The sequence below is a fragment of the Microplitis mediator genome, chromosome 2, assembly GCF_029852145.1.
Source record: "Microplitis mediator isolate UGA2020A chromosome 2, iyMicMedi2.1, whole genome shotgun sequence".
Classification (NCBI taxonomy): domain Eukaryota; kingdom Metazoa; phylum Arthropoda; class Insecta; order Hymenoptera; family Braconidae; genus Microplitis; species Microplitis mediator.
This window is the reverse complement of record NC_079970.1, coordinates 11,782,674-11,810,182: the sequence shown is the minus strand read 5'-3', so window position 1 is coordinate 11,810,182 and position 27,509 is coordinate 11,782,674. Positions and strand designations below refer to the sequence as shown.

Here is a 27,509-nt window from a genome sequence, read left to right as displayed (position 1 = left end):
TTTTTTTATCAAGTCCCACCTGAGAATCTTGTAGTCGGTGGGAAAACATAAATTTTGAGCCGCGTGGCAGCTCTTAATTCCGATTTTAACCCGTTGCTAATCCATTTTGTATATTTCCCATTGAAATAACATTGAAAAATAATTTTTTATAACTTTTTCCTTCTGCTCACCGTATTAAAAATTTTTTTTTATTTAATTTATTTTATTTCATAAATAAATTCACGAAACTCCATTTTACAAAAGCACGCGAAAACGCAGCGTCAGTTCTACCATCACTTATGCGTATAAAAGTAGCGCGACGATTTTTGCAATAACGATTGACGAATAAATAAAAACTTGTCGTCATTTTCCACCAATGACAACAATTTAATTACTCCCATCAAACATCAATCAAAAGTTTTAAATAGCCTGAGCACCATGTCTCCGGGCCTTAGTTGTTGATCAAATTTTCAGATCTCGAGTCCTACGGTATCGTGTAAACGGTGTCGTGGTTGTTGATCAGATCTTTAAATTTCGAGTCCTACAGTCCGCGTAAACGGCGTCGATCTTAGTGTAAAAATCTGTCCTAGACAAAACAATAAGTATCCGTCCTTAATAAAAGGTACTAGGCCCATAGCTCCTATCGTGTAGCGGTATTACTTTATTAACAGCGGTTTATCTTATATTTAAATTCACATAAATTGTAAATTGATTAAGGTACTTGGCCGATATTTTCATATCGTGTAGCGGTATTATTTTGTTATTTACAATTATTATAAAAATCACTCCGACTCGATCGAATAGTGACACAAAATCAAGTGTAATTGTAGTCCGATCTCGGGTCGAGATAATCTGCGCATAAAAAGCCATAAGGCTACATAAGGACGCATTTAAAAATAATTAAAATTAATAATAACCAAATTAAATGGTTTTATATCTTTTACAAGTGCAAACCATTGTAACAGTTATAGTGTATAAGTGCTGTAATTAGAAAAGTAAATAAAAAGACAAAAGATCATAATTTTAACTTAGTGAGTTCATTCGAGAATAGCCCATAAGATTCTATCCTACAACCCTAGCCGCGCCCATTCAACCAACGTCTTCAGGAAGAGGCCGAGTGAGCTGCAAAGTTCTGGAGGGATACAACCTGCCGTAATAGAAGAAAGACTCATCTAAAGGTAAATGAGAGACATTTAAAATATTTTCTCTCTATTGATCAATATATAAATGCAACGTGACCAAGCTCGAAGGTGTTTGGGTTCGTACTCTTCGAAAATCCCACAATAAATAATAAATATAGGAAGCGAAAATCTTCCTCGTATTCTTTACTGTTGTCCGCATCCTCCAAATCGCTCGTTAAATTTTTCTATCGCTACCAAAGGGAGAAATCCCGGATAATTAATTTAAATCTAAGCAACGGACATAACACGTAAAAATAACACTAAATCTCATCTAGCGCCCAAATTATTGATGATAGATAAAAAAGTAAACAACAATTTTGTAGAAAATTTTAAGCCCTACAATTATTTTAACGAAACGACTTGTCGTTACTCTCAAAGTTTAGTAACCACAGCCTCTTAAAATATAAAATCGAGGAAAAATTTAGTTTTTACGTCTCCGAAAACTAATTTAATAGATCTACGTGAAAAAAGCGAACCCAAAATTTGTATGCCATCGGACTTACTAAAATCTGACGGCAGTAAAATTTTTTAAGCCATTTCTTGTTAAATTACCATAGAAATTTTTAACAGTGTGTGTATACATAAGATTTTTTTAATTTTTTAGGAGTGTTTTTTAACATTTTTTTTTTTTTTTTTTTCGTTCTTTATTTTCCCTTTCGGGTTATAAACCAGACCTCCGTCCCACCATTACATATATAATTACATAAAATCAACCACAAAGAAAACAAAATACAAAATATATAAAATTTCAACATTTAGCACTGCCGCTTTACATTTTCTTTCTTAAACCTACATCATTCCATCTTATTCCTTACAATTTCTTATAATTCCGTTTCACACATCCTTCCATTCCCAGGATCAAAAAAGAAAAAGAAATTTTTTCAAAAGAAAAAACTCTTTTGCATCCAGCATTCCTCCTCTCCCTCTCACTCACTTCCTGACCTCCGCTTCCGCTGCTCCTTTCCTACCTGTCCTCCCCCCTATCCTCTCTCAATTTCTCGATCTCTATTAACCAATTTTCCTCTTGACCTTCCTCTCCCAACACCTCCTTCCTCATCTCCTGCCATCCTTTTTCCAACCCAAAACCTGAACAGACCTCCCATAAATGTTTCCATGTTTCCTCCTCTAAACCGCAAACCCTACATCTCTTTTTCTCCTCCTTCTTTCAGTACATCCCCCCATTCATCCCATCCACTAGCCTATACATCGCTATCCTTTTCCACCTCTCCTCCTTCCAGCCCTTTTTCAGATATCCCGGCACTCCTACCCCCTTTATATACTTATATTCTCGATTTCCTTTTACTTCCATGATCTTCTCCCACCTTTCCTTCCACTCTATTTTCCTATCCTCCACCATTATCATTTTCCCCCCTCTCCCACTTCCTCTCTACCTCCCCCATGCCCCACCCTCTTGTCTCATAATATTCTCTTCTTTCCCCTTCCCAACCTCCTATTCCTTTTCCCGCTCTAATTCTCTTTCTCATTTCTAACCTGCATCTCTTCGCCAGCACTCCACCCTTTCCTTCTTCTATTCTTTTCTCATACCCCCACGCCCTCATCCCCGCTCTTACTGCCAACCCGTCTCTACTTAATTTCTCTCTAAGCATAGATCCCGGCACTCTCCTTGATCCCCTAACACCCACTTTAGAAACCATTCTTGTAACCTCTCCACCTCTTCTCTTCTCTTCCACCCCCACACCTCCACTTCATAACTCACCACCGACCATACTAATTTGTCGAAAAGCCAAACCCTTCTACCCCAGTCATTTCCAAACTTCCTTTTCCCTATCCCCCATACCTGTCCTAACACACTCGCTCCTTATTTCACTCTCTTTTTCACATGCTCTTCCTGGTCCCAGTCGCTTTTACTACATACCCTAGATATACATACTTTCTCACTTCCTCTATCTCTTTCCCCATCCATCTCCACTTCACTGTTCACTATACCTTCCTCCACCCTTCCTACACCTTATAATTTTCGTCTTTCTCGTATTCACTTCCAAAACTTTTCCCGTTACGTACCTCTCAAGCGTTCTTATCATTCCTCTCATCTCATCTTCTTCCTTTGCCAACAACACCACATCATCCGCATATGCCAGCACATACACCTTTTCCCCTCGACCCAACTCTACTCCTCCCCATCTCCCCTTTTCCAACTCCTCATCCAAGTCCGACAAAAACATCACAAACAATAGTGGGCTCAGAGGGCACCCCTGTCTAACTCCCCTTTCCGTCCAAAACCTCTCCCCACCCTCTTTACCCACTCTAAATTTACTCACCGTTTCTCTCAGAACTGTCTCACACCTCCTGACTAACCCTTCTCTAACCCCTCTCTTTCTCATACATTCAAACAGTTTCTTTCTGTCCACCGAGTCAAAAGCTGCCTTTAAATCCACGAAAAGTAACATCATCTTCCCCTTATCCTTCCCTATTTCCCTATTCATCAAATAATTTAATACATAGATGTTATCCACTGTTCCCATCCCCTTCCTAAACCCAGCCTGACTCGGTGGCAGCAGCCCTTCTCTTTCCACTTCCTCCCTCAGTCTCTTTTCCAACACCCCCACATACACCTTATACGCCGTTTGCGTCAGCGTTACCCCCCTGTAATCCTCCACCTTACTTCCATCCCCTTTCTTCACTATGGGTATCACTACCCCTTCCTTCCATCATTCCAGCTATGCTTCCTCCTTCCATACCTTTCTACATAACTCCCATATCGCTACACTTACCTCCTCTCCACCATATTTTCATACCTCATTTAGGATTCCATCCTCCCCCATCGCTTTATTTTTCCTCAGTCCTTTTAGTACCTCCCTTATCTCCTGAAGAGCTATGTCCTCCTCCTCATCATCTACGATCTCCCCCTCCCTTTCCTCCACACCTGTCCTATTCTCCATCCCCCCTAACAACTCTCTAAAGTAACTATCTTATTCTTTCATTTCAATACTTTCCTTAACTCCCATCCTTTTCTTCCTTCCCTTGTTAACTACCACCCACACCTGTCCTTCCGTCCTTATTGTTTTAATCTCTTCCTCCCATCTTAACTTCTCCACCCGCTTTTTTTCTTCACATAACCTTCTATATCTTCTTTTCTCTTCCTTGTATTTCTTTACATCCCCTTTCTTCTCCCTTACTGCCCTAAGACCCTCCCTTACCCTCATTTTCTCCTCCTTACACTCCTCATCCCACCATCCATTCGTACTCGCTTTGCACCTTGCCTTCTCCATTCCCTCTATACCCTCCCGTACCTTCCCCCTTAGCCTCTACCATTCCTCCTCTAGTCCCTTGTCCCCCCTTCCCATCCCCTGAGCTTTTCTCTAAACAACTCTATCCCACTCTTCGTCCATACCCCTCTACTCACTCTTTCACCCCTTCCACCTCTACCCCTAGCATTTTCTCTTCCTTCTCCCTTAATCCATACTACCGCTGGTAAGTGGTCCGAGTCCACTTTCTCTAATACTTCCATTCTGTCCACTCTTTCTTTCACCACATCACTCACTACTATGTAGTCTATCACAGAACACCCCCTCTCGCCCATGAACGTCCAATTTCCCTCCTTGTCCCCCTTCACACACCCATTTAGAATTCCCCATCCTCCTCCCTCTTTAGACTACACTATCTCTACCCATCTTTGTTTTCTACCTTATCTTTAGACCTGTATTTCACTCCCATTTCTCTAGCATCTATTTCCCTTGCAAACCTTCCTTCCTCTCCTGTTCTTGCATTGAAATCCCCTCCTACTATCACTTTCTTCTCCTCCCCTTCTTCTTCTATCCAATTTGCGATCAACTCTAGTTTTTTATCTACATCCCCATTTATATAAACCCCGACTATCCACTACCATTCCTTCCCTAGTTTCACCTCTCTTCCTAACCATCTATTCTCCTTCCTATTTCCCTTTCGTCCCAATTCTAATCCCTCCTTTACGTCCAACACCATCCCTCCTTTCGCTCTCTCCCTCCCTTTAATCTTTACCACGTCCTGCACTACCCACTTATACCCTTTTTTATATTTTCCATTCATTCCCTTCCATTCCTTTTGATCAAACCACGTCTCTATCAACACTATCACATCCCAATCATTCAAGCCCATCCAAAACTCTTCATCCTTATTTTTCAGTCCTGATACATTCCAAAACCCTATCTTATATACCTCTATCTTTCTTTCCCCTCTTTTACCCTGTATTCCCTCCCCTTTGCTCCCTTCCTCCCTATCCTTATTCGTTTCCCTTCTTCTCTATCAACTCCTCCCCTACTTCATCCCAAATTATCATCTCCCCATTTACCCACATTTTCATATATCCTACCTGTACCCTATTCCCCTTCAATCTCTCTTTCTGTGCTTCTCTTTCTAACTTCCACCTTGTCTTCCTGTCATCTACCGTTAGATCATCCTCTATTCTTTCCCGATCTCTTTTCAACTTGCTTTTCGCTTTCATAATTTCCTCTTTTTTTTCTATCCCCGCCAACTCCACCTACACCATTCCTCGACCCTCCTTATCCACCCCAACTACTCTTCTCACCTTTTCCCTTCCCCACTCTACTCCCATTTTTTCCTATATTTTTTCTACTTCTTTTACGCATTCTTCCCCTTCTCCTACTTTAACTCCTTTAATCACTATGTTTTTTCTTCTAGCCTCCCTCTCTCTCTTGTCCATTTTTACTTCCAAACCCCTAAGTCTCCTTTCCTCGATCCTATTACCTCTCCCCCCTCCTCCTTCTTCATTATCTGATTTCTTCCCACCCTCTGCATTACCTGTATTTTCTTTTTTCCCTTTCTCTAAGCTTCTACTTTTTTTCCAACTCCTCTATTCTTTATCCCATTTCCACTTTGTCCGCCTCCCACATCCTTCTCATTTCCTCCCTCTCCTTCCTCGCCTCTGAAGCCAGCTCTTCCACCCTCGCCTCAATCATTCCGCACTCTGACTTCATTATCCCCTCCACCATTTTTATCATGTCCTCCATTTTCACCACCTCCTCCTTTCCCTCTTTCTCTGGAGTCCTTACTACTACCCTACTTCTTTTGAACACTTCTGCCTCCTCCAATTCTTTCGATAATCTGACTTCCCCTTCTTGTTTCCCCTCTTTTCTTTTTCCTGTAAGCACCGCTTCTACTAACTCACTTTCACTACCCCTTCTTACTAATCTTACTCTTTTAATGCTCGGTCTCTTTATTATGCTACCTTCATCGCCCATACCACTACCTTTTTTACTCACCTACTCATTTCCTATCTTATCTACTCCCACTACTCTGTTACCAAGTCTCAACCACTTCTTCCTACCTTACCTTCCTCCTTGGATCTATATCTTGCCCTCCTCAGTGCCGCTGCCTGTTACTTCCTATCCTACCTTTTACTCTTTTTCCTCGACCCTTGCACTTTTTCCCTAACCTCACTTTCTATACCTCCTGCTATACTTTCCTTTAAAACCTTTACACCCACCTAAACCTTTTCACTTTCTATTTAACACTCCACTTCGAAACAATTTCCTCTCTCCCACCCTTGACTTTCTTCTTTGCTTTATCCCCCAGCTCTATCTAAAAACCCCAATAACTTTTTTACGTACTGAAATCTTCCACACACGTTTTGTCACCGGAAACGGAAGTGAAGAGTTTTTTAACATTTTCTGAGATTTTTTATTTCAAAATCTACTATGTCAAAAGAAAAACATTCAAATACGATTCAATGGAACTAGTTGGAGAAAAAAAATTACTACTGCTGGATATATATTATATATTTGAAAAAACTGGAGTATCTGACATTAGTTATAAAAATTAAAGGATATTTAAAAAATTTCAAATTTTTAAGTGATTTTCATCGTGCAGTAACTTGGAGGAAAATGGTCGTACAGTGAAAATAAAAAAAAGACAATTTTTGGTTTGAGTGTCTGAGTCTGAGATCTGGTCTTGAAAAATTTTTATTGCAATAAAAAAAGAGTAATAACAAGAAACCGCTAAAAAAAAAATTCCTGAATTTTTGCTCGTCTTAAAAAAGGTCTGAGCTTCAATAAATTGTTTATAATAATCTATCCGTGAACCTCTTTTGGTTAATTTAATTTGCCGCCCTTAAAAAGTCCCTACGATGATTTGGCGCAAATTCATCATTGATCAAAGATACAAAATCCATTTTGATTTTGACAGTCAATAACTCAGGACATCGAAGATATAAAATCTTTAGAGCCAAGAAAATCTCAATCAAGACAAAAATTTCTTGAAGCAAGATAATTGGTTTTCTACAGAAATAAATTATCGGCTAAAGAAAATATTTCTTGAGTCAATATAAATTTTCTATCAGTGCATACATCAGTTGTAAGCTTTGAACGGGTTTTCTCTAAAGTCAACATGCTGTTTTGTAAAACTACGACTCCTGTATAATAATTAAAAATTCTTGGGTAAAATTACAATGCACTCTGTAATTCTTCAATTAAATCCGTGATAAAAAAAATTTAGGGTTGTAAAATTTCAGTGATTTCTGTGTAATTTTATTTACAATATTTTTTTATTGTTTTACTAAGAATTATAGCAAATTGAATTATTCACATATCTTGTAAACTTTTATCGCTTTTTATTTAAAATCAACGTACTATTTTGTGAAATTACCATTCATGTATAATACATAAAAACTGATGGTAAAATTGCAATACACTTTGCAATTCTACAATAAAATTCGTGAAAAAAAAAATTAAAGTTTGTGAAATTTTAATGACTTCATTGTAATATTAATTACAATACGTTTTTTTTAATTTTACCAGAAATTGTAGCAAATAGACTTACAAACATCTTGTGTAAGCTTTAAACGATTGTCATTTAAAATCAACGTATTGTTTTGTAAAATTACAGATCGGGCATGATAAATAAAAATTAATGGTAAAATTACAATACGCTCTGTAATTCTACAATAGAATTGGTAAGAAAATAATTGAGGTTTGTAAAATTTCAATGACTTCATTGTAATATTAATTACAATACTTTTTTTCAATTTTACTAAGGATTGTAGTGAATTAAATTTCAAGTATTTTTGGTAAATTTTGAACGATTTCTATTTAAAATCAACGTACTGTTTTGTAAAATTACAGCTTGTGTGTAATAAATAAAAATTCATAGCGAAATTACAATACACTCTGTAATTCTACAATATAAATTGTAAAAAAATCATTAAGGTTTGTAAAATTTGAATGATTTCACTGCGATATAAATGACAATATTTATTTATAATTTTACTAAGAATTATTGCAAATTGAATCACAAGAATTCTTTGTAAACTTTCATCGCTTGTGATTCAAAATCAATGTACTGTTTTGTAAAAGTACAACTCGAGTACGATTTATATACAGAGATGGTAAAATAACAACTTATATTAGTAGTTTTCCTAATACATCATGCAAGATTGCTTAAATTGTGTTGTAATTTTGTATTGGCATACATTGGTGTGTATTTTTACCATACCCTTGTTTCGTAAAACTATTGTAATTTTACAAAAAATTTTAACAGTGTACTGTAGGCCCTTTGGTGGCTGAGTGGTCCAAAGCCTCGGACACATAGCACTCGAAAGGACTCGGATTTGAATCCAACTGCCGAACGATTATTATTATATTCTTTTATTTAAGATTTCTCTTCAAATTTTACGATGTTCACATCGTAATTTATATTAAAGAGCTTAAGACTTCGTATTATTGGTCTGAAGTATTATTTCTTAAATGAACTGTCCAACGCTACATCGTAAAAATCACGATGTTAAAAGTCTAGTACACCACTACAATAATCAATAAGACAATTTACGATGTTAGCATTGTAAATTTAACTAGAATTTTTTCCGTGTATACTGTTACATTCTTCGAACTCAAGATGAAGTAATTGTAAACATGGAAGATATTAATTTTAAAAGTGTTGACAGTAGATGAGTTTAACACATCAGTCGGCGATTGTTCCATCGATGAAATTGAGAGGCATCAACTGAACGTTTAAATACTAAAAACATACCGAGAAAGTGAGAAAGAGAGAAAGAGATTAGATTAGATTAGATTAGATAATAATTTTTATTGTTCAGTGTAAGTTGAACAAAACATTTTGGTTAACATTAATGAAATTAATAGCAAATAATTATACAGCAAGTAAATAGCAAAGATTATTCTGTAAATGTGATAAGTATAAAGTCATAATAATAATAGATAGGTAAGAGACAATAAGATTAACTAAAACGCAGTGGTCATCAGTCAAGTCATCATGGAGTACTGGAACCCAGAGAGAGAGAGAGAGAGAGAGAGAGAGAGAGAGAGAGAGAGAGAGAGAGAGAGAAGAGAACTGAAAATACTGCTATAGTTAGAAATGTGTAGGTTACTGACTAAGGCTGGAATTTCTCTTAATTTAAAAATATGTTTGTTTTCGAAATCATTAAAAATTATAGTCTAATAAAAATTGGTTATTACTTCACAAACTGATGTTTAGCTCTATAGCAATCATGAAATTTTTATCAAATTGTTGATTCAAATGTTTCAATGATGAGAGAGAAACAAAATCAAGATACGAATTTCATCCTTCTAAGTTATCAAGTTCTGTTAAAAGTTGACAAAAAATATTTTTCATGCGCTAAATACGAGAGCAATATTTATAGGAGGATTGTCAATAGATTTATGTAATAATAATGTACGCTAGAAAATATAAAATATTCCTTACCGTCCAGTATTCATAGATGCATTATAATTAGAAAATGGTCCTCCACCATAACGATAAGAACTGCTATTCCCATAGTACGACATTTTAAAACCTGTTGTTGTGATAAAATAATAAAACTATACTATGATAAAATTAACTACAATATTGTTAAGAAAACGAGGATGAATTTTTTTTCGAAACACATATACGAATTGCGTCGGAATCACGAAGATAGTTACAGTTCTCACTGTGCAAAGTGATAAAGCAAACTGAGTAAACTAGAGACCAAAGTATAATAATAGATTTTCTCTACATCAGGTTCCTCTAAAATCTATATATAAATTATTTAGCTATATAAATATGAATGATTTTTCTATATATCTATACACTTAAGAAGAACCCACATGTATATTTGAAACTCACGAACTGAGAAAATTTATCCTGTTGAATTTGTATTGATCTCAGAGTGTGTCGTTAACCATATTAAATTCTTAAATGCCTGTTAAATAAAATTTATCTATATAACTGAAAATATCTATTTTTTTATCAAATAACATTAAAGAAATTGTTAAAAATAATTATTTTCATAATTTTACATAATTATGTTGAGGTGATTTACTGCTACACATATATGTACATTAGGGTGATTCATTACCGCAAAAGTTTTTTTTTTAAGTGCTCAAGCAAAATCTCAATCTACATCGAAAAAAAAAAATTCCCACCAAATATGAGCTCTTAATTCCAATGTTAAGTACTTGCCATTTGATTTCAAAGATTTTCCATTTAAAATACACGTAAATTAAACTACTTTTTTTTTCACTATCTAATACTCAGCTGCGTTTTATGATATCAAGGTGGTTTTGGTCGCAAATTGTAGGGCATTCGGTGTTCTTCAAAAGTCCCCATAGTTACTTAGCTGTAATTCAAGCTGTTTCACTTGTGTCCGTTACGGAACTCATTTTTCCAATGAAATTGACCTTAATTGGCTTGCAGAACATAAACCGATGAAAGTAAATCAAAAATGTTAATAGAAATTTTATAGGAAATTCTATTCCCTTCGAAAAAAGTCCTATGCGTCAAGTCGCTAAAGTCCATAGTTTCCGAGTTATGATCATTTTAATGATTTGAAAAATAAAATATCAATTATAATTTTTTTTTTATATTATATTTTTCAAATTATTAAAATGATTATAACTCGGAAACTATGGACTTTAGCGACTTGACTCATAGGACTTTTTTCGAAGGGAATAGAATTTCCTATGAAATTTCTATTAACATTTTTGATTTACTTTCATCGGTTTATGTTCTGCAAGCCAATTAAGGTCAATTTCATAGGACAAATGAGTTCCGTAACGGACACGAGTGAAACAGCTTGAATCACAGCTAAGTAACTATGGGCACTTTTGAAGAACACCGAATGCCCCACGATTTGCGACCAAACCCGAGTCGAAAAATCAACCCTCATTTCAACCGCCTAAACCTTAAAACTACTGAGGTTTAGGCGGTTGAAATGAAGTTCAAATCTAAACTCATCAAATGTAATTTTCAACCTCATTTCAACCTCCATGCTACATTTTTTTCTCTTTCTGCAGGTAGGAGGTTGAGTTGAGGTTGAAATATAATCTCAATTCAACATCTTTAACCTCAAGATCGAGATGGCTTTGAGGTTGAAATGAGGTTATTTCAACCCCATTTTGACTTTATAAGCCTCTATCACAAATATTAAATGACTTTTAGCTTGTCCTCCATAATAGGTACGATCAATTAATTTATTGATAATGATAAACTTTGCTGTTTTTTATAGATAAATAAGAAATATCAGTTTATACTTTAACGAAAATTAATTAAGCTCACATACTTGTAAATAAATAAACTGATATTTTTTATTTCTCTGTGAAAAATAGTACAGTTTATCGATATCAATAAATTAATCAATCGTACCTATTATGAAGGGCAAGCTGAAGGTCATTTAATATTTGTGAAAGATATTAAAAAATCCAATCTTACCATAATATCGAGGTATGGGATATAAAAATCATAGGAAACAATCAAATAATTGAACATGACACTTCCAAAAAAAATCTTCACTCGTTTATTTTTATTAATTTAATATTATCTGATGCTGAAACATGAAAATTAGTACAATAAAAAATTACATCAAGTATAGTTAAAAAAAAAAAAGTCTGCATACGTAGACATAAATAATAATAATTATGATGCTCTAAGTAAGATCAATTGTTATTACTATTATTATTACTACTATTATTATTATTTATTTCATTAATAATTGAACGGCAAACGAATCCATTTTCATTCATATTTATTTGTGATATTTCGTTAGCCCCTCCGTGCTAACATCTTCAGACTAACTGTTAAGTTAATTTATATATATTAAAAATCAATAAATAAATTATTATTATTGTTATTATTTTCAATATTATTAATTTTGTTATTATCCAAGTTTGTCGATCGGCTCAAAGATTCGAAGATTAAAGGTGGTTCTGCAATTACTTCGGCAACTGTCTAAGCTGAATTTTTCAATGATATTTTATCTTCTTTTTCTTTGTTGTATTAGTTTTTTGCTTTTTAATAATGTCACTCGTAAAAATTTTTGATCCAAAATCTCTAACGTTTCCATTGGTGTCAAACGACATTCAAAAGCTCGAGATCTTTCTGATCACCTGAAAAATTAATAATACCATCAATATTCATGAACGTGAAAGTATATGAGTTTGGAATTAGCAGACAACTAATTTTTGAAACTTTGTAGATATTTGTTAATCAAATAGTTTAGAAAAAAACCTAAAAAATTGCGTAGTGAAAGTTTTTGAAATTTTATATGTGCAAAATAAAAAAAAAAAATTTACGTTATTATGTTTGCAACATGTAAATTGTTTATACATTAAGAAAATAAATTTATTTTTATGAATATTTTTTGCAATAAAATTAAAATATCTCATATTTGGTGCGTCTCATAAATAAATTATTGTTAATTATAGCAAAAATATTCATTCATCACAATAATCAAAACAAATGTATTATCTTCATTGAAAAATTAAAATTTAATTAATTAATTAAAAAAAGTTTGAAACTTTAATTGAAAAAAGGGCAACGTAGAAGTGATTTCGACGAGATATAGAATTTAAAAAAAATTACTTACAGTTGATATCAATTGAAAGATAATCAAAATTCGTTGAATAAATTTCGGTAAAATCTTCATTTCAATTTTATAATTCGAATTTTTGAATTTTTCAGGCTAAAATTTATTCAACAAATTACGTTTAACTTTCAATTGATATCAACTGTAAGTAATTTTTTTTAAATTCTATATCTCGTTGAAATTACTTCTACGTTGCCTTTTTTTCAATTAAAGTTTTAATTTTTTTTAATTAATTAATTAAATTTTGATACGGTTATGACAGTTGAAAGTCATTACCCAGTAAACTAATGACGTATACATGACGTAAAAGTGATGTCTGTGTGACATTCTATGACGTCAATATGACATATGGGTGATGTCAAAATTATCAATTCGGAAAAAATATTTTTGAAAAAAAAAAAAAAAAAAATGAAATACCGAATTTTTGATTTGATTATTACCGCGCGAACGCATTGTGAATTCAGAAACAAGATTAGGTAACGTTAAGTGATGAAAAAATCCTGGGCGTCTGCTGGGTACGAACACAGCTCATCTTGGCTGGTAGTCCTGAACGTTGCTCACTGGTCCACATCACGGGAGTTCAAATCTCATGCTTAATTGATGTATTTAGAGTGAAATGCCAGCAAAGACAATGTTCATAAGTTTTCGTGAAGGATTTTTACAAAATTGAAAAAACTTTATGAACTTATATGAAAATTTATCGAAACAACATTTGTCGGCCTCGATGATAATTGTTTAAAATTTCATTAAGTTTCATCAAATTTTTCAAATTTTTGTTGTGATGTGAAATTTAAAAAATCTTATATAAAATTATGCGAAACATTGAATAATTCCACAAAATCGTATGAAATTTAATCGATTGGAAAATCGTAATTCTAAACTTTAGAATCATAAAATCAAGAGTTCAAACTGTCGTTACATTTTCTTTGTCATCCTAAATGATATTTTTGATATATCATTTAAAAAATTAAAATTAATTTTTTTATGCTCACGCTAATGTTTAAATCTAAAACGTCTGAATAATCTATTATTGGGTTTATCGATTACTCTGGCCCCAGCAACGTTCGACGTTTAGTTGTTATTTTTACACATTTACACATTTTTGAAAATTCATTCTGTAATTGTTTTATTTTAATAAATAGATGATAAAAAACTATGACTCGGAAATTACATCAGCATTGCGTAAAATACTGACTTGTCACTGATGTAAAGATATGATTTAAGAGTGACATTCATATTACGTATAACCGTGACTTTGCTACTGACAAAAATGTATGATTTTAAAATTACGTCATTATGATATACGAAAATGACTTTATTACTACGTAATAATGTGATGTAGATTTTATGTCAAACGTACGTAATACATAAGTCATAACTCTGACGTCATACAAGAGTCATGCTTACATCAATATGATGTCACAAGCTTTGCATCATATTAAAGTCATGTAAAACGTCAGATTGACATCAAATTTACATCAGATGCCGTGACATTTCTATGACCTACGTATGACGTCAAAATAAGGTCATGTGTTCACTGGGTACATGTTTTTAAAAAGTGGGGGTACTGTCTGAGAATATCCTTAAGTAAAAATAATAGAATTAACTTTGCAAAAAATCATTTGCTATATACCTATATGTTACGTCCCAGCCTGCTCATCAGATGGCTCTGCCAATTTTTAAATCTTAAATAATAATAGACCGACCTGAGACCCGCCAAATCGATATATTTAAATAATAGAATAATAATATATTTTCTTTATAATAAATATTAATAAGTATGCACTTAAAAATGATCAAGTAGATAAGATATTTTTAATGCATTATAATATTTATTCATCATCGACAATTTCTCTAAAAGAATGTTAATGAATAAAAATAGATAAGAATAATTGTACGACAAATAATGACTGTTAAAAGAATATAAAAAGTGAAATTAGTTTTTCCACGAAAAAGTGAAAACATTAAAAAACATCGTCCGACTGCTGACGCAACAGCATCCGCGTCGAACGATGATAACGAACTCCCTCTTTTTGGGAATAAGGCCCTAAAACCTTATCCCACTTTTCTCAAGGGTGTTGGCTCATGTAAAGATATAAAAAGCCGATGCCCAATGCATCACCAGCTCAGCTCACACTCGTACACTCTCACATCAACCAGAAATTATAATAGTGCGGCTTATAACACGCAAGTAAACTCCCGGTTTAAATCGATTATATTATTCTTTTGACACGAAGTTATTTGTCACATAATAATTGTAAACCCAAGTGTATATTTATCCAAATTCTTCGACTATTCTATTTTATATGAATAAATCAAACATATTTATTCTTTAAATCACGACCAAGTTATTTCGAGCTTTCGAGAACTACCCCGTATCCGAAGATCTACAGTCACGTCCAATTCAAATAATTCGCGCCGGCAACTCACAAGCCGACACGACTCCAGGACGTAACATATATATAAAATATTTACGGTGAATTTTAAATGCTTTTTTCAATTTAATAACATATACTCTGATTAGCTATTAGTCACTTCAAATCAAAAGATCGAGAATATTCGAGAATACAATACTTGGTCTAACCTCGAAAATTTAATTTTATTGCAAACATATTTTTTTTTCATTCGTTTGATAATACTAATTGTTTATTATACAGTATGTTATGAAAATAATAAATTACTTACAGTTTAAGGCTAAAACTCGGATTCTCCTTTTAATACTGATATTTTTTTTTTATCTTCCCATTTTTAAATTGTAAACAGCGTCTACAGTTTGTTTTATTTTAGGTAACCTCGAGGTAAAAATAATTTCTGTCTCTTTATAATCAATTCACCAAGTAACGCAAAGGGAGGAGTTGTTTTGGATATTTTGCACAGTATAATTTTGATTAATTACGCATCAGTAGCAATTAAAAAATATCTATTAGGCGTCACTTTCAACCATATTTTATTTTACGTCTTTATCTCGTAAACACCAGAAACCAATGCACCACGCTTGGCGGCTTGGGGTACTAATTTCTAGTTTCAATAATAATAATATTAATAATAATAATAATAATACGAGTTGTTGTAGTGAGGTTATTGAAACTTTAATATTAAATATTAGAGTCATGATGTATTATACGATATACTATAGTATAATTCAAAAGGGTACTTGTAGTTCTGTCGAATGACAGAAGTGTATCCGAACAAAATCGTAATGAAATTAGGAATATAACACTTCTGAAATAAATGGCTTACCAGGGACACTACATGTCGTAGGCGCGACCTCGTGGCGAGCACCGAACTACTCCCGCTGCTGCTGGCTAGCACCGGTGACTTTCCCCTTCTCCATATCGATCTTTTCTCCCAAGAAATTTTTTTCTTGGCTTAAGCAACTTTAGTTTTCTTGGTCGGAGAATACAAAAATACTTGCGTAAAAAGAATAGTACTTGTTCCGAGAAATTTTATTTTCTTTAACCAAAAAAATGCAATATTGCTACAAAACAATAATGTATCCTACTCCAACAAAAATATCTCTTACTTTAAGAAATATAAACTCTTGAAACAAGTGAAAATTTTTTGATTTAAGCGTAAAAATATGTTGACGTGAGAAAAAAAATTTTGATTCAAGATAAAAATTTGAAGATAATTGTTTACTTGGGGCAAGTAAATTTTTATTTTCCGAATTGATCAAAAAAAATTTCTTGAATCAAGAATATTTTCCTTGATTCAAGTTAACTGTTTTTTCTGTGTATGTTATGTCCAAATGATTTTTTTTTATTTAATAATTATTTAAAATAATTAATTCTGAGCTCCTCTTTGCAAAGCGCGCGAAAACGCAGCGTCAGCTTTTTCACCGTTTTATGCGGCAAAGAATAGTGGGAAGACAACTGCAATAAGTTTAACGAATAAACAATAAACTGTTGTCACTTTCCAATTAATGACGATAATTATAAATTCCCCATCTAATTGCCATGCAAAGTTTATAAAAAGCCTGAGCACCCATAGATAAGGGCTAGTCGGTTTTGAAAACTTACGGTCCGCGAAGATTTGAACGTCGAAATTTCGTGCACTCTTATTGCAAGAATCCGCCCTAGGCGTTGAAAAGTCAATAAGAGGATTTTTAATAATTTTTAACCTAAAGCCTATTGCAGGAATCCGCATCTGCGTTGAAAAGTCAATAGGGCACTTCTTAATTTATCTAGACTGATTCTTATTGCAGGAATCCGCTACGGCGTCGAATAATCAATAAGAAATAGTCGAAGATCGTGAATTTCATTAACCTTACAGCAGGAATCCGCCCTAGGCGTAGTATAATCAGTAAGGCATTTAAACTAAAATCGTTTGTATTCAATTATTGCAGGAATCCGCTTCGGCGTTGAATAATCAGTAATTGAATTCAAATTATTATTAAAAATCCTTAAATATTGATCAAAGATTCGATCTGACGCAACTGTAGTAATCGTTCGTCTAGTACAATATTTGTCGGATTTTAAAAACCATCCGGTACGATCGAACCAGTGACGCAAATCACGTGAATTTGCGATTCCATCTCGTGCCGAGTTAATTTGCGCATAAAACCACTTTTCGGGTGTGTAAAAAGGACGCATTAAATATAAATTAATATCTTATTAAAATATCTGTTAAGGATAAATAATCCTATAGTATAAATTAAGTATAAAATTGCGAAACACTAGAGTGAACAAGTGACGTTCAGTAAAAACGCTGTAATTTGAAATACCTAATAAAAGATCAAGTTTATCACTCCAACTTTGAGGTTTCATTCGAAAGTAGTATATAAGATATCATTCTACCAACCCAGCCGCACCCATTCTACCAACCCTACAGGAAGGTCGAGTGAGCTGTTTAGTTCTGGAGGGATAATAGCTGCCGCACTAGAAGAATTGACATCGAAAGGTAGGTGAAAGAGCTATTTTTCTATCATTCATAAAATACTTTTGGCTTAAACAAGAGCCCCAGTCTCTTCGAAGACGTTTGGGTTCTTAATTCTCGAAAAGATCCACTATAAATAATAAATTGTAGGAAGATAATTTCTTCCTCGTATTCTTTATTGTTGTCCGCACCCTCTAACCTGCTTGTCCAAAATTACTATCTCTACCAAAGGGAGAAATCTCAGATAAATAATTAAAAATTAAGCGGCGGACATAACAGCTATATGTAATTTCTATGAAACGACAAGTTAAAAAATGAAAATAATTTGAAATGAGAAAAAATTCAACAGGACAATGCATCGGAATTATTAATTTGAAAAGAATAGAAAGTACCGAAGAAAATGTTTGAATAAGATACAGTGTCAGGATAGAATAAATTGGAAGTAGAATATAAAAAATAAAAAATTTCTGCAATACGAAATAAATTCGAAAAAAAAATCCCATAAAATACAATTTTATAGAATAAAAAAAATGCACTTAAAAAAAACTACGAAATGTTTAGGTTTTGAAATTATAAGCTCTTGAAAATATATAATAAAAAAATATATTTGAATCGAGATTGAATAGTATGGATATGATTTTGCATCGAAATGGAATTTGTTCGAAATCAATATTTAATATATTTATAGGCGGGAATTGTTGAATACCTTATGTGTGTAGATGCAAAATAAATAACTAGATATAAAATAGAAATAAAGATATACAGACATACCCAGTGAACACATGACCTTCATATGACGTCATAGACAGGTCATATAGAGATCATAAAATTTTCACATAGATATGACATAAAAATGACTTTATTGAAGACTTTGAGATGATGTTATATTGTGTGACATAATTATGACATAGAACTGACCTAAAATTTGACTTTTATATGACATCATAATGGTGACTTGAATATTACGTAAATATTATGTCCTATCCCTATTATACTGTGACGTCATAGTAAAGTCATAAATTTATGTATTATTTACGTAAGAACTAAATCATACAGTTTTATAAATTACAAGTCATATTCTGACGTAAAAGTGATATAATAATACCGTCATATGCTTACATAAGAAACGGCTCATATTTTTACGTAAAATTAATGTACGATGAACGTCATACTTAAGCATTAGCTTCAGGTCATTCTCTTACATACAACTGAGGTAATATTAATGTCATGACTGCATAAAAATAAACGGTATTCTTATGTTAATAAACGGTATTTTATACTATGTATTATACTATTTTATATTATTTATCGATTTAATAATCGATTGTGTAATTTCATGTAAAATTTATTAATTTTTATTTTTATTTGTAGTGTCCAAATTTTAGTTACAACAAATTATCTTTCAATGCAAACATTAAATATACTTTTAACTTTGAAAGGATAAGGATTATTATATAAATAAAATGTATAAACTAATTTCAAAATCAATTATTATATTGTAATAAAGATACAGTAACAAAATAATCACCATTAACATATGAAAAATATAAACATTTCGACTTTACAACGTTCGTTGTAACAGTTATCAATTCTGGATTAATACGCTTTTTTATAAAATAAATATTCAAATCTTTAGAGTCACAGGGTTTTACAAATAGCGAATGAAATTTAGAAAAATGTTCGCCTTGTATTGTTATTTGATCATTGGTAGCATTTATGTGATTAATAATTAAAATATTATTATTTGATAATAAACAACAATTTTCATTTTTTGTTAAATTCAAGGTGAAACCATTAAACTCTAAAGATTTAATTATACCATTATCTAATTTTTTAATCAGTGGATATGATGGAACGAAATGATTTTTTACTGGTAATGCATCTTCTTCATGAACACAATTATCTACTTGTTCCAAAGGTTTTGGTGCATCTTTGACTTTACTTTTGATGTTCGACATAAAACTTTCAAATTTAAAAGCATTAAAATCGTCCAGCGGTCCAAATTTTTTGGCATCCTTGGCAAGATGAGTTAAATTATGGACATTATATGATATTGAATCCGAGCCGTATACATTTTTGTACTCCTCAACGAACCACCTTAATAATTCATCAGCATAACTGTTATAAACTAGATATCTTCGAGGGTCACATAAAATTCTTATCGCAACACTTAGAGCCATAAAGTGATTGTGATATCGTGGTCTCAAAATATTTTTTAATATTATTGGACCTGTATATAATAGAAATTGACGACATTCTGTGGCTTTCCACTTTGCGACACTATCTAACAGTCTTGGTTTTCGGGCAAATTCAAGCGGAATACAAGTTTTCATAGCTTCTAGCGCCTCATTCAAATCTTCTATTTGATCATTTGTTAGTCGATGAGCCCTGGAACCATTAGCCAAGCGAAGTAAATATCGTTTTGCTACACCTAAGCATACTAGATATTGATAATCCAAAGGGATTTGGGATACCATTCCAAAATCCAAATCAAGAAGTAAGGATTCACCTAAGTGATGTTCTTCTTGCATTTGATTTTTAAATGATTCGTCTGTTCGAAGCGGACTATTAATATCTGGAAAATTAACGCTGTTTCCCCATTCTCCTTGTTAGGTACATTTGGAACACCCAAAATACTTACTGTGAGACTTTGTTAAAGTCAAAGATGCTCTAGCTGGAGCATCATAAATTATAGCATTAAGTCGAACATTGAGTGTCTTACCATTGATTTTTATGCCGTTATCATGTAAATCTTTCATGTCATCAACGAAAGGATTTATGTAGACGTTAAAATTATTTGGTTTAGAGTGTCCGTGGAAAAGTCCAACTAAAAATGGTTCAGTGTAAAAATCAGCCTGAATTGCGGCCAGCAGAGGCGAAAATTGACTGCTAGACGATTTAATGAAAGACATCCCATCACAATTTAGTTGAATCAAAATGGTCGCAGGGCAAACATTATAATATTTATTTATTGAACGACTTAATCCATTGGTGATCCCAAAGTGGAAGTAAGATCCCCCATTGCCATTAACAATCTTCCCAGTCACATCACGAGGAGTTTTCATCAGAGTACGAACGTCTTTCTTCAGTTCGTTTTGGTGTCCATGGTTACGAAAAATACTTATTAATTTATTCGCAGCTTGTTGCGAGATGCTATTTTCAGACAGCCAAAACCGCAAGTCTTCAGACAATGTAGTCGATGATGCAGACCCAACTTCTTGATGAAACTGTACGTATTCGAAAGTTTTAGGCTGTTCAATTTTATTATTTTCTGTAATTTGCTCCATTTGATCATTACAGTCATGATTAGATTGATTACTATTTTGTACCAGAATTTCAAGGTTAATGTCAATATCACCTTGTGAATCAGTGATTGACACTGGAACACTGTATGAGGTCTGTTGAATTCTCTCTGTTGTAATATTTACAGCTTGAATATTTCTTACAGTCTGAATTTCCTCTTGAATAATTTGATTGACTCTTCGTTTTGTCATAAATGTAATCGGTTTTTTAGGCATTTTGATGTATATTAAAAAAAATGTGAGGTGAAAATCGTCTGAAATGAAAAAAATAAAATTTTTTATGACATTGAAGGTAGTAGTAGATATTAGACAACAGAAACAAATTTTTTCAATTAAAAAATTATATCGATAATTTTCAGTTTATTCTCATGTAAAATGAAAAAAGAAATTATTTTTTAATTACTTATGTACATGAGATTTAAATTTTGTCAGATGTCTGCTTATTTTACTTGAAGTACGAATTAGTTTTCTGTTATCGTTTTTCAATGTCCACCATCTTTCAAAAACAACAAACAGACATGAAAAAATTTTAGAATTTCGCTAACAATTAGAAAAGTTACTCCTAATAAATATGTAAATTCGAAATACATGTAAGTAAAAACTAAAAATGAGTAAAAACTAATGAGGTAAATTTTTAAATTAATCTTTATATAAATGAAAAAATTTAATACTCGTTCTGTTATGTATAAAAGTCAGATATCCTTCTCGTTTTTTACAGAAACGAATAAACCCATTTCACAAGCACTTGAAATAGAATATTTATGGTAGTCAGATTGTAAACTATTATTTATAAACAGTAGTTATTAAAAGCTTGATGTGTATTATAAATATAAATAAAAATATTATGAAGGCTTGTGTGTATATATTTGCGTGATTGATTATTAAGTAGCCATCTTGCGCATTTTACCGCGTAATTCAACTGTGAAAAAACTTTTTTCAATTTTTTATAAATATGACCAACTAATAACAACATTATAATTAATTACTATTATTATAATAATACGTGAAGTAGAATTATTTTCGTAAAATTTTTTATTTAAAATTCGCGGGTACGCAGTAGGAAAATAAATTTTTGGAGATATAAAAGCGCGGGCCGCGCACTGCGCAGTAGTCATTATCCCCTTCTACTCATTGTTACCCACGGCAGTGATAAAATTATTATTTTGGTATAAAAAAGTTAATTATTATTTTTAAAAAATTACCGAATGATGAGCCCGATGTGAGTATATACTTATACATAACGTTTACTAATAACAGTTACAATAATAAAAGACTTAACCTAAAATTATGTTACCCGGGAAAAAATGGAATAGATCTACGGAGATCTACTTATAGTAGATCTCCGGAGATGTAATTTTTGGCGCTGATCAAAGTAGATCTCCTTAGATGTACGTAAATCTATTTATATCTATATTAATCTATTGTTATCTCCGTAGATCTTTGGATACCCGATGAAAAAAGATTTTGTCTAATCATATATGATCATGCATAATTGTCTATATATGATCAGATCCAAAAATTGGCCAGGTCTGATCATACATAACTTGATCTGTTTATACATGATCATATATGATTATATATAATCATGCATGAACGAATATAGTCATTTTTAGAATCTCATTTAGAATATCTGTAAATTATTAATTAAGTAGTCTAATCAGGATTTATTGTCTTCATTAATATCAATGTCGGTTAAAATTAAATAAAAAAAAAAAAAAAAAATTATTAACCATCGAGAATTATTTTACTACGAGGTCACCCATCCAATTAATGTCCAACGCCGATGCTGCTTAACTTTGGTTATCGATGGTTTGTAGTCTGATCCTCTAGTCTGTTATACACTTACAATTAAGATACGTTTATGGCATTACTTAACTCAAATAATCAAATTGATACTTTATACTTTTAAATTGCTGCCGAAACCTTTGAACATTTTTTAAGTATTGGGGATTTAAGTTTGATTGATAGTTGACAGAATAAAAATTTAATGACATTGATATTAAAAAATTGTCATATTATTTAATATATATATATATATATATATATATATATATATATATATATATATATATATATATATACCCTTATAAAAAGAAACGATTGAAACGATTAGAAAAAAAAAATTTTAAATACTTTTTAATGCTTTTGAATACTTTTGAATCGCCCTTCTTATAAGCATTTAACATTGCAAATCGTTTCGAATCATTTCTTTTAATCAGGTTATATATATATATTTAAATATTTATAGGCTTCATATCAATGAAATCTGATCAGATTTAATCATACATAGACATATACAACTACATATAGGTTTATATCAGTCACGTCTGATCAGATCTATTTATATATAGGCCTATATCTAATTATATATGGGTTTGTATCAATCATGTCTGATCAGATCTAATCATGTACAGACTTATATATGATCATATATGGGGTTATAACAGCTAGGTATGATTATATCTAATTATATATAGACTTATAGATGATCAGATCTGATCATATATAGACTCATATATGGTTATATATGGAGTTATAACAGCCAGGTATGATTATATCTAATTATATATAGACTCATATATGATCAGACCTGATCATATATAGACTTTTACATGATTATATATGGGGTCATAACAGCCAGGTATGATCAGATCTAACTATATATAGACTTATATATAAATAGATCTGATCATATATAGACTTATGTATGATTATATATGGGGTCATAACAGCCAGGTATGATCATATCTAATTATACATAGACTCATATATAATCAGATCTGATCATATATAGACTTATATATGGGCTTATAACAGCCAGGTATGATCAGATCTAATTATGTATGGGGTCATATATAATTATATATAATTATATATGACCCCATACATAATCATGCATGATTATATATAATCATATATGATCATATATATGAACATATATAATCATATATGATTAGACAAAATCTTTTTTCATCGGGTATCTATTGAGATTTATTCAACCATATATATACATATATATATATATATATATATATATATATACATATATATGCTTGTATTATGTATATGCATATGTAAACTAAGTTTTTTTTGTTTTTATTTAAACATTTAAATTAACACGTTTTATAGAATTTTATTAAAAAACTACAGATAGATACAGACGATATAAAAAAGTACTCTAGTTACTTATGGATTATTATTATTATTATTATTGTTATTACTATTATTATTATTTTCATTTTCAATAGTTTTTATGATAAATCTTAGTTTATTACTCATTGCCGTCGTAATCTGTCTACGGTCAGGGATTTTCCAATTTTTCACTTTTCCTCGACTTATTGCATGATCTGTAAAATCAGAAAAAAATATTATTACTATTATTATTATTATTATTATTATTATTATTATTATTTTTGTTGTTGTTGTTAAATGCTCAGGGGGTTATCCCCGGTAGTCCGACTCTACCGAGGGCCTCAGCTGAGCGCCAAATCGTAACTGCTGCGATGCTTCATCAACAAGATGATCAGCATGCGCAGCAGGCCAAGTTTCGTTGCCTAAGTAGACGGAGGGATCCAAGAATTACAGCCTTTTGCATCCTCGATGCCAGAAGCTCAACTTGCGCTGAACAAGTTGGTATTCTAGCCAATGCAGATACAAAAGACTGTTTCATTCCTCCAAGGACGCCAACAATGAGGACGACAAGTTTGACACGGTAGCCGGGGTAAAGTTTGCCAATTTCAAACAGGAGATCCTGATATTTCTCGCGTTTGTGCTCTTCTTTGACCGTGATGTTATATTCAGCTGGAGCTGAAAACTCAATGACATAAATGTCTCGTGTGGTTTTATCGAAGAGCACAATATCAGGTTTATTGTGATCTATTTTCCGCGTTGTTGCGAATGCCACGTTCCAATAAATACGGCAACGGTCATTCTCAACAACTTGCGGAATATCTCCTGGCAGATAAGGCAGCACTGGTGTTTTATCGATACCGTGCGTATGTCTAAGGTGGTAATAAAGTACTCGCAGAGCAGCATTGTGACGCTGGATGTATGCACCTCTTGCCAGCACAGGACATGCTGACAATAGATGCATAAGCGTCTCAGGATGTTGCTTACACACCCTACACGATGTGTCGGGTAGCTGCATCTGGAGGACTTTCGCACGGTATTCGAGGGTATTGATTACACCGTCTTGACAGGCAAAAATATATCCTTCGGTCTCGGACATCAGGCCAGCTGACTTAAGGAAGGAAAACGTCAGCTGGGTGGACAAGCCATGGTCACGCACGTGTTTGAAGAACACGCTGTGCATGGACTTGTCCATGTGTGTACTGAGCAGTTTTTGCTGCTCAGCATTCCTGACGAGACTCTTAAATTCCTCCTTAGGGAGTTCAATAAGAGGGTTTACTCTTCCGAGACCGAGGGATTTTGCCGCGTACTTTGCTGCCTTATATAAGAACGCTCCCTTCTGCAGATTCTCATGACTATGAACAATCTGCATAAGGAAGTCGTTCTCATCTGCTGTGAAATTGACAACTTATTATTATTATTATTATTATTATTATTATTATTATTATTATTATTATTATTATTATTATTAAAATGAAATAATCTTAAAACAAAACCGTGAAAGTTGAAATTTTTATCAGCATAATCCTTTACAAGAAGTAAATACAATGTCTATAAAAGGAAATTTTGTTCTCAGGTGTATTATTATTGGAGATGTAATACTAACTTATGATTATTTCAATGGCAGCAGGGTCTAAACAATCATACCGCTGTTGTTGACGCTCTCTTCCCTGAGCTCGAGGAGCTTGTCCTGTTAATGTACAGTTCAAAATATTTCGAGGATTAAAAATGCCATCCATCAATCTGCGCGCGAGTCCCGTGACTGTTTTAGTGGAAGCTATCGTTCTGAGATACAAGTCAGCGATACAATAGATTTCATAGGTCTTGCTTAAACATATCATCTGAAACAGTAATTATGTATAATTTAAAAGTGAAATTTGAATTAGCAAAATTGTGAACAATTACATTTATAACAAAGATGGATTTCTACCTGCTTCCCACAATCTTTTCCAAAAAGCTGAAGAGGAAACCGTGCTTCTGGCAACGGGTCGTGGTCATCTGGAATTTGAAGTATCGCGGCGTCTAGAAGGCTTTGCTCTCTGTCTTCTTCTCCGTCTTGTTCTTTGTCTTGTTTTTCGTCTTGTTGTACGTCTCGTCCTCCGCCTTCTTCTCCGTCATGTTCTACATCGTGTTCTTCATCTTCATCTTCGAATTTATCACGGTCTAAATTTTCATATGATCTATTATGCTCGCGGTTCACATTATTATTCTTGTTCTGTTCATCTGTCTTGGGATCGTAGTACTGACGCTGTCTGTGTCATCTGATTTTGTATCAGCGACGACGGTATGATTTTTCTCAGTAATCATGTTATTATGATTCCCGGCGGATGAATGAAAATTAAAATTTTTGCCAGCTAACATTGTGTTCTGAATTTGCTTCAAGTAGTTCAAATCGTTCTGTCGGTCAGAGTCACACTTCTGAAAAATTGTAAAAATTAATTAGTTGTGAAAATTGGATTAACAATATGGAAATAAAATAAGTAAGTTGTGGATATGTCACTGATAAAATCAATAATTAAATGATCGTAATTCCATTATTGAAAAGTTTACTTTAAATTACCTGCATCATTTCAATTTCACTGTAATTTTCTTTTTTTGTTATTTTCGGCTTTTTTGCAGCGTCTTTGTTTTTAATGACCGAACGAATAGTACCATTTCTCTTAAGTGAAACTTTTTGGTCTTTACTGGCCTACAATTTTGCAATATAAAAAGTTACGTATTTGTGTATCTTTGAAATTCATAAACATTATAAAAAAATGAAATTCATTATTCTTACTTTTTTTGTGTTACCCGATCCAAAGCCAGTAATAAAAGATGAAAATTTTTTAGGCTTTATTAGCCTTTTACCTTCTGTTACATTTTGGCTGGCAGCTTCATTTTTTTTCCCTTCAAATTTCAATATCACTGCTTTTTTACGTTTCAATTGTTCATAATTATCTGAGTGTAATTAAAAAAATAATTTAAATAACAAATTGCAAACGGTTCCAACAATAATTATTGACGCTTACCTGATATCATAATAATAATGCCATTCGTTGTCTTATTGTTCACTAAAAAAGTCACTTCATCATTTTTTTTTATTTTAGTATGATCACAATAATCCTTATCGTTTGAGACGATATGTAATGATTTCTTTTCTAAACATTTCAATAAATACATTTTATAGTTCTTAATTAATATTGACAAATTAAAAGAAAATATTCATCTGAAGCTTATAAATATATGAAATGT

The 27,509-nt window shown here is 32.5% G+C and overlaps 2 protein-coding genes across 13 annotated transcripts in view; one reads left to right on the top strand and one right to left on the bottom strand.

Annotated features, from left to right (window-relative positions):
- Positions 1-10,086, bottom strand: part of LOC130663028 (dual specificity protein kinase splB-like) — a 528,032-nt gene extending 517,946 nt beyond the window's left edge. For both annotated transcript variants that reach the window (XM_057462062.1, XM_057462063.1), the window contains exon 1: positions 9,834-10,086. In XM_057462062.1, the coding sequence (XP_057318045.1) occupies positions 9,834-9,916 (83 nt within the window). In that variant the 5' untranslated portion in view covers positions 9,917-10,086. The remainder of the gene's footprint in view (positions 1-9,833) is intronic.
- The window catches only part of LOC130663030 (uncharacterized), a 275,606-nt gene that overhangs the window by 243,375 nt on the left and 4,722 nt on the right, over positions 1-27,509 (top strand). The gene's annotated exons all lie outside the window — the stretch shown is intronic.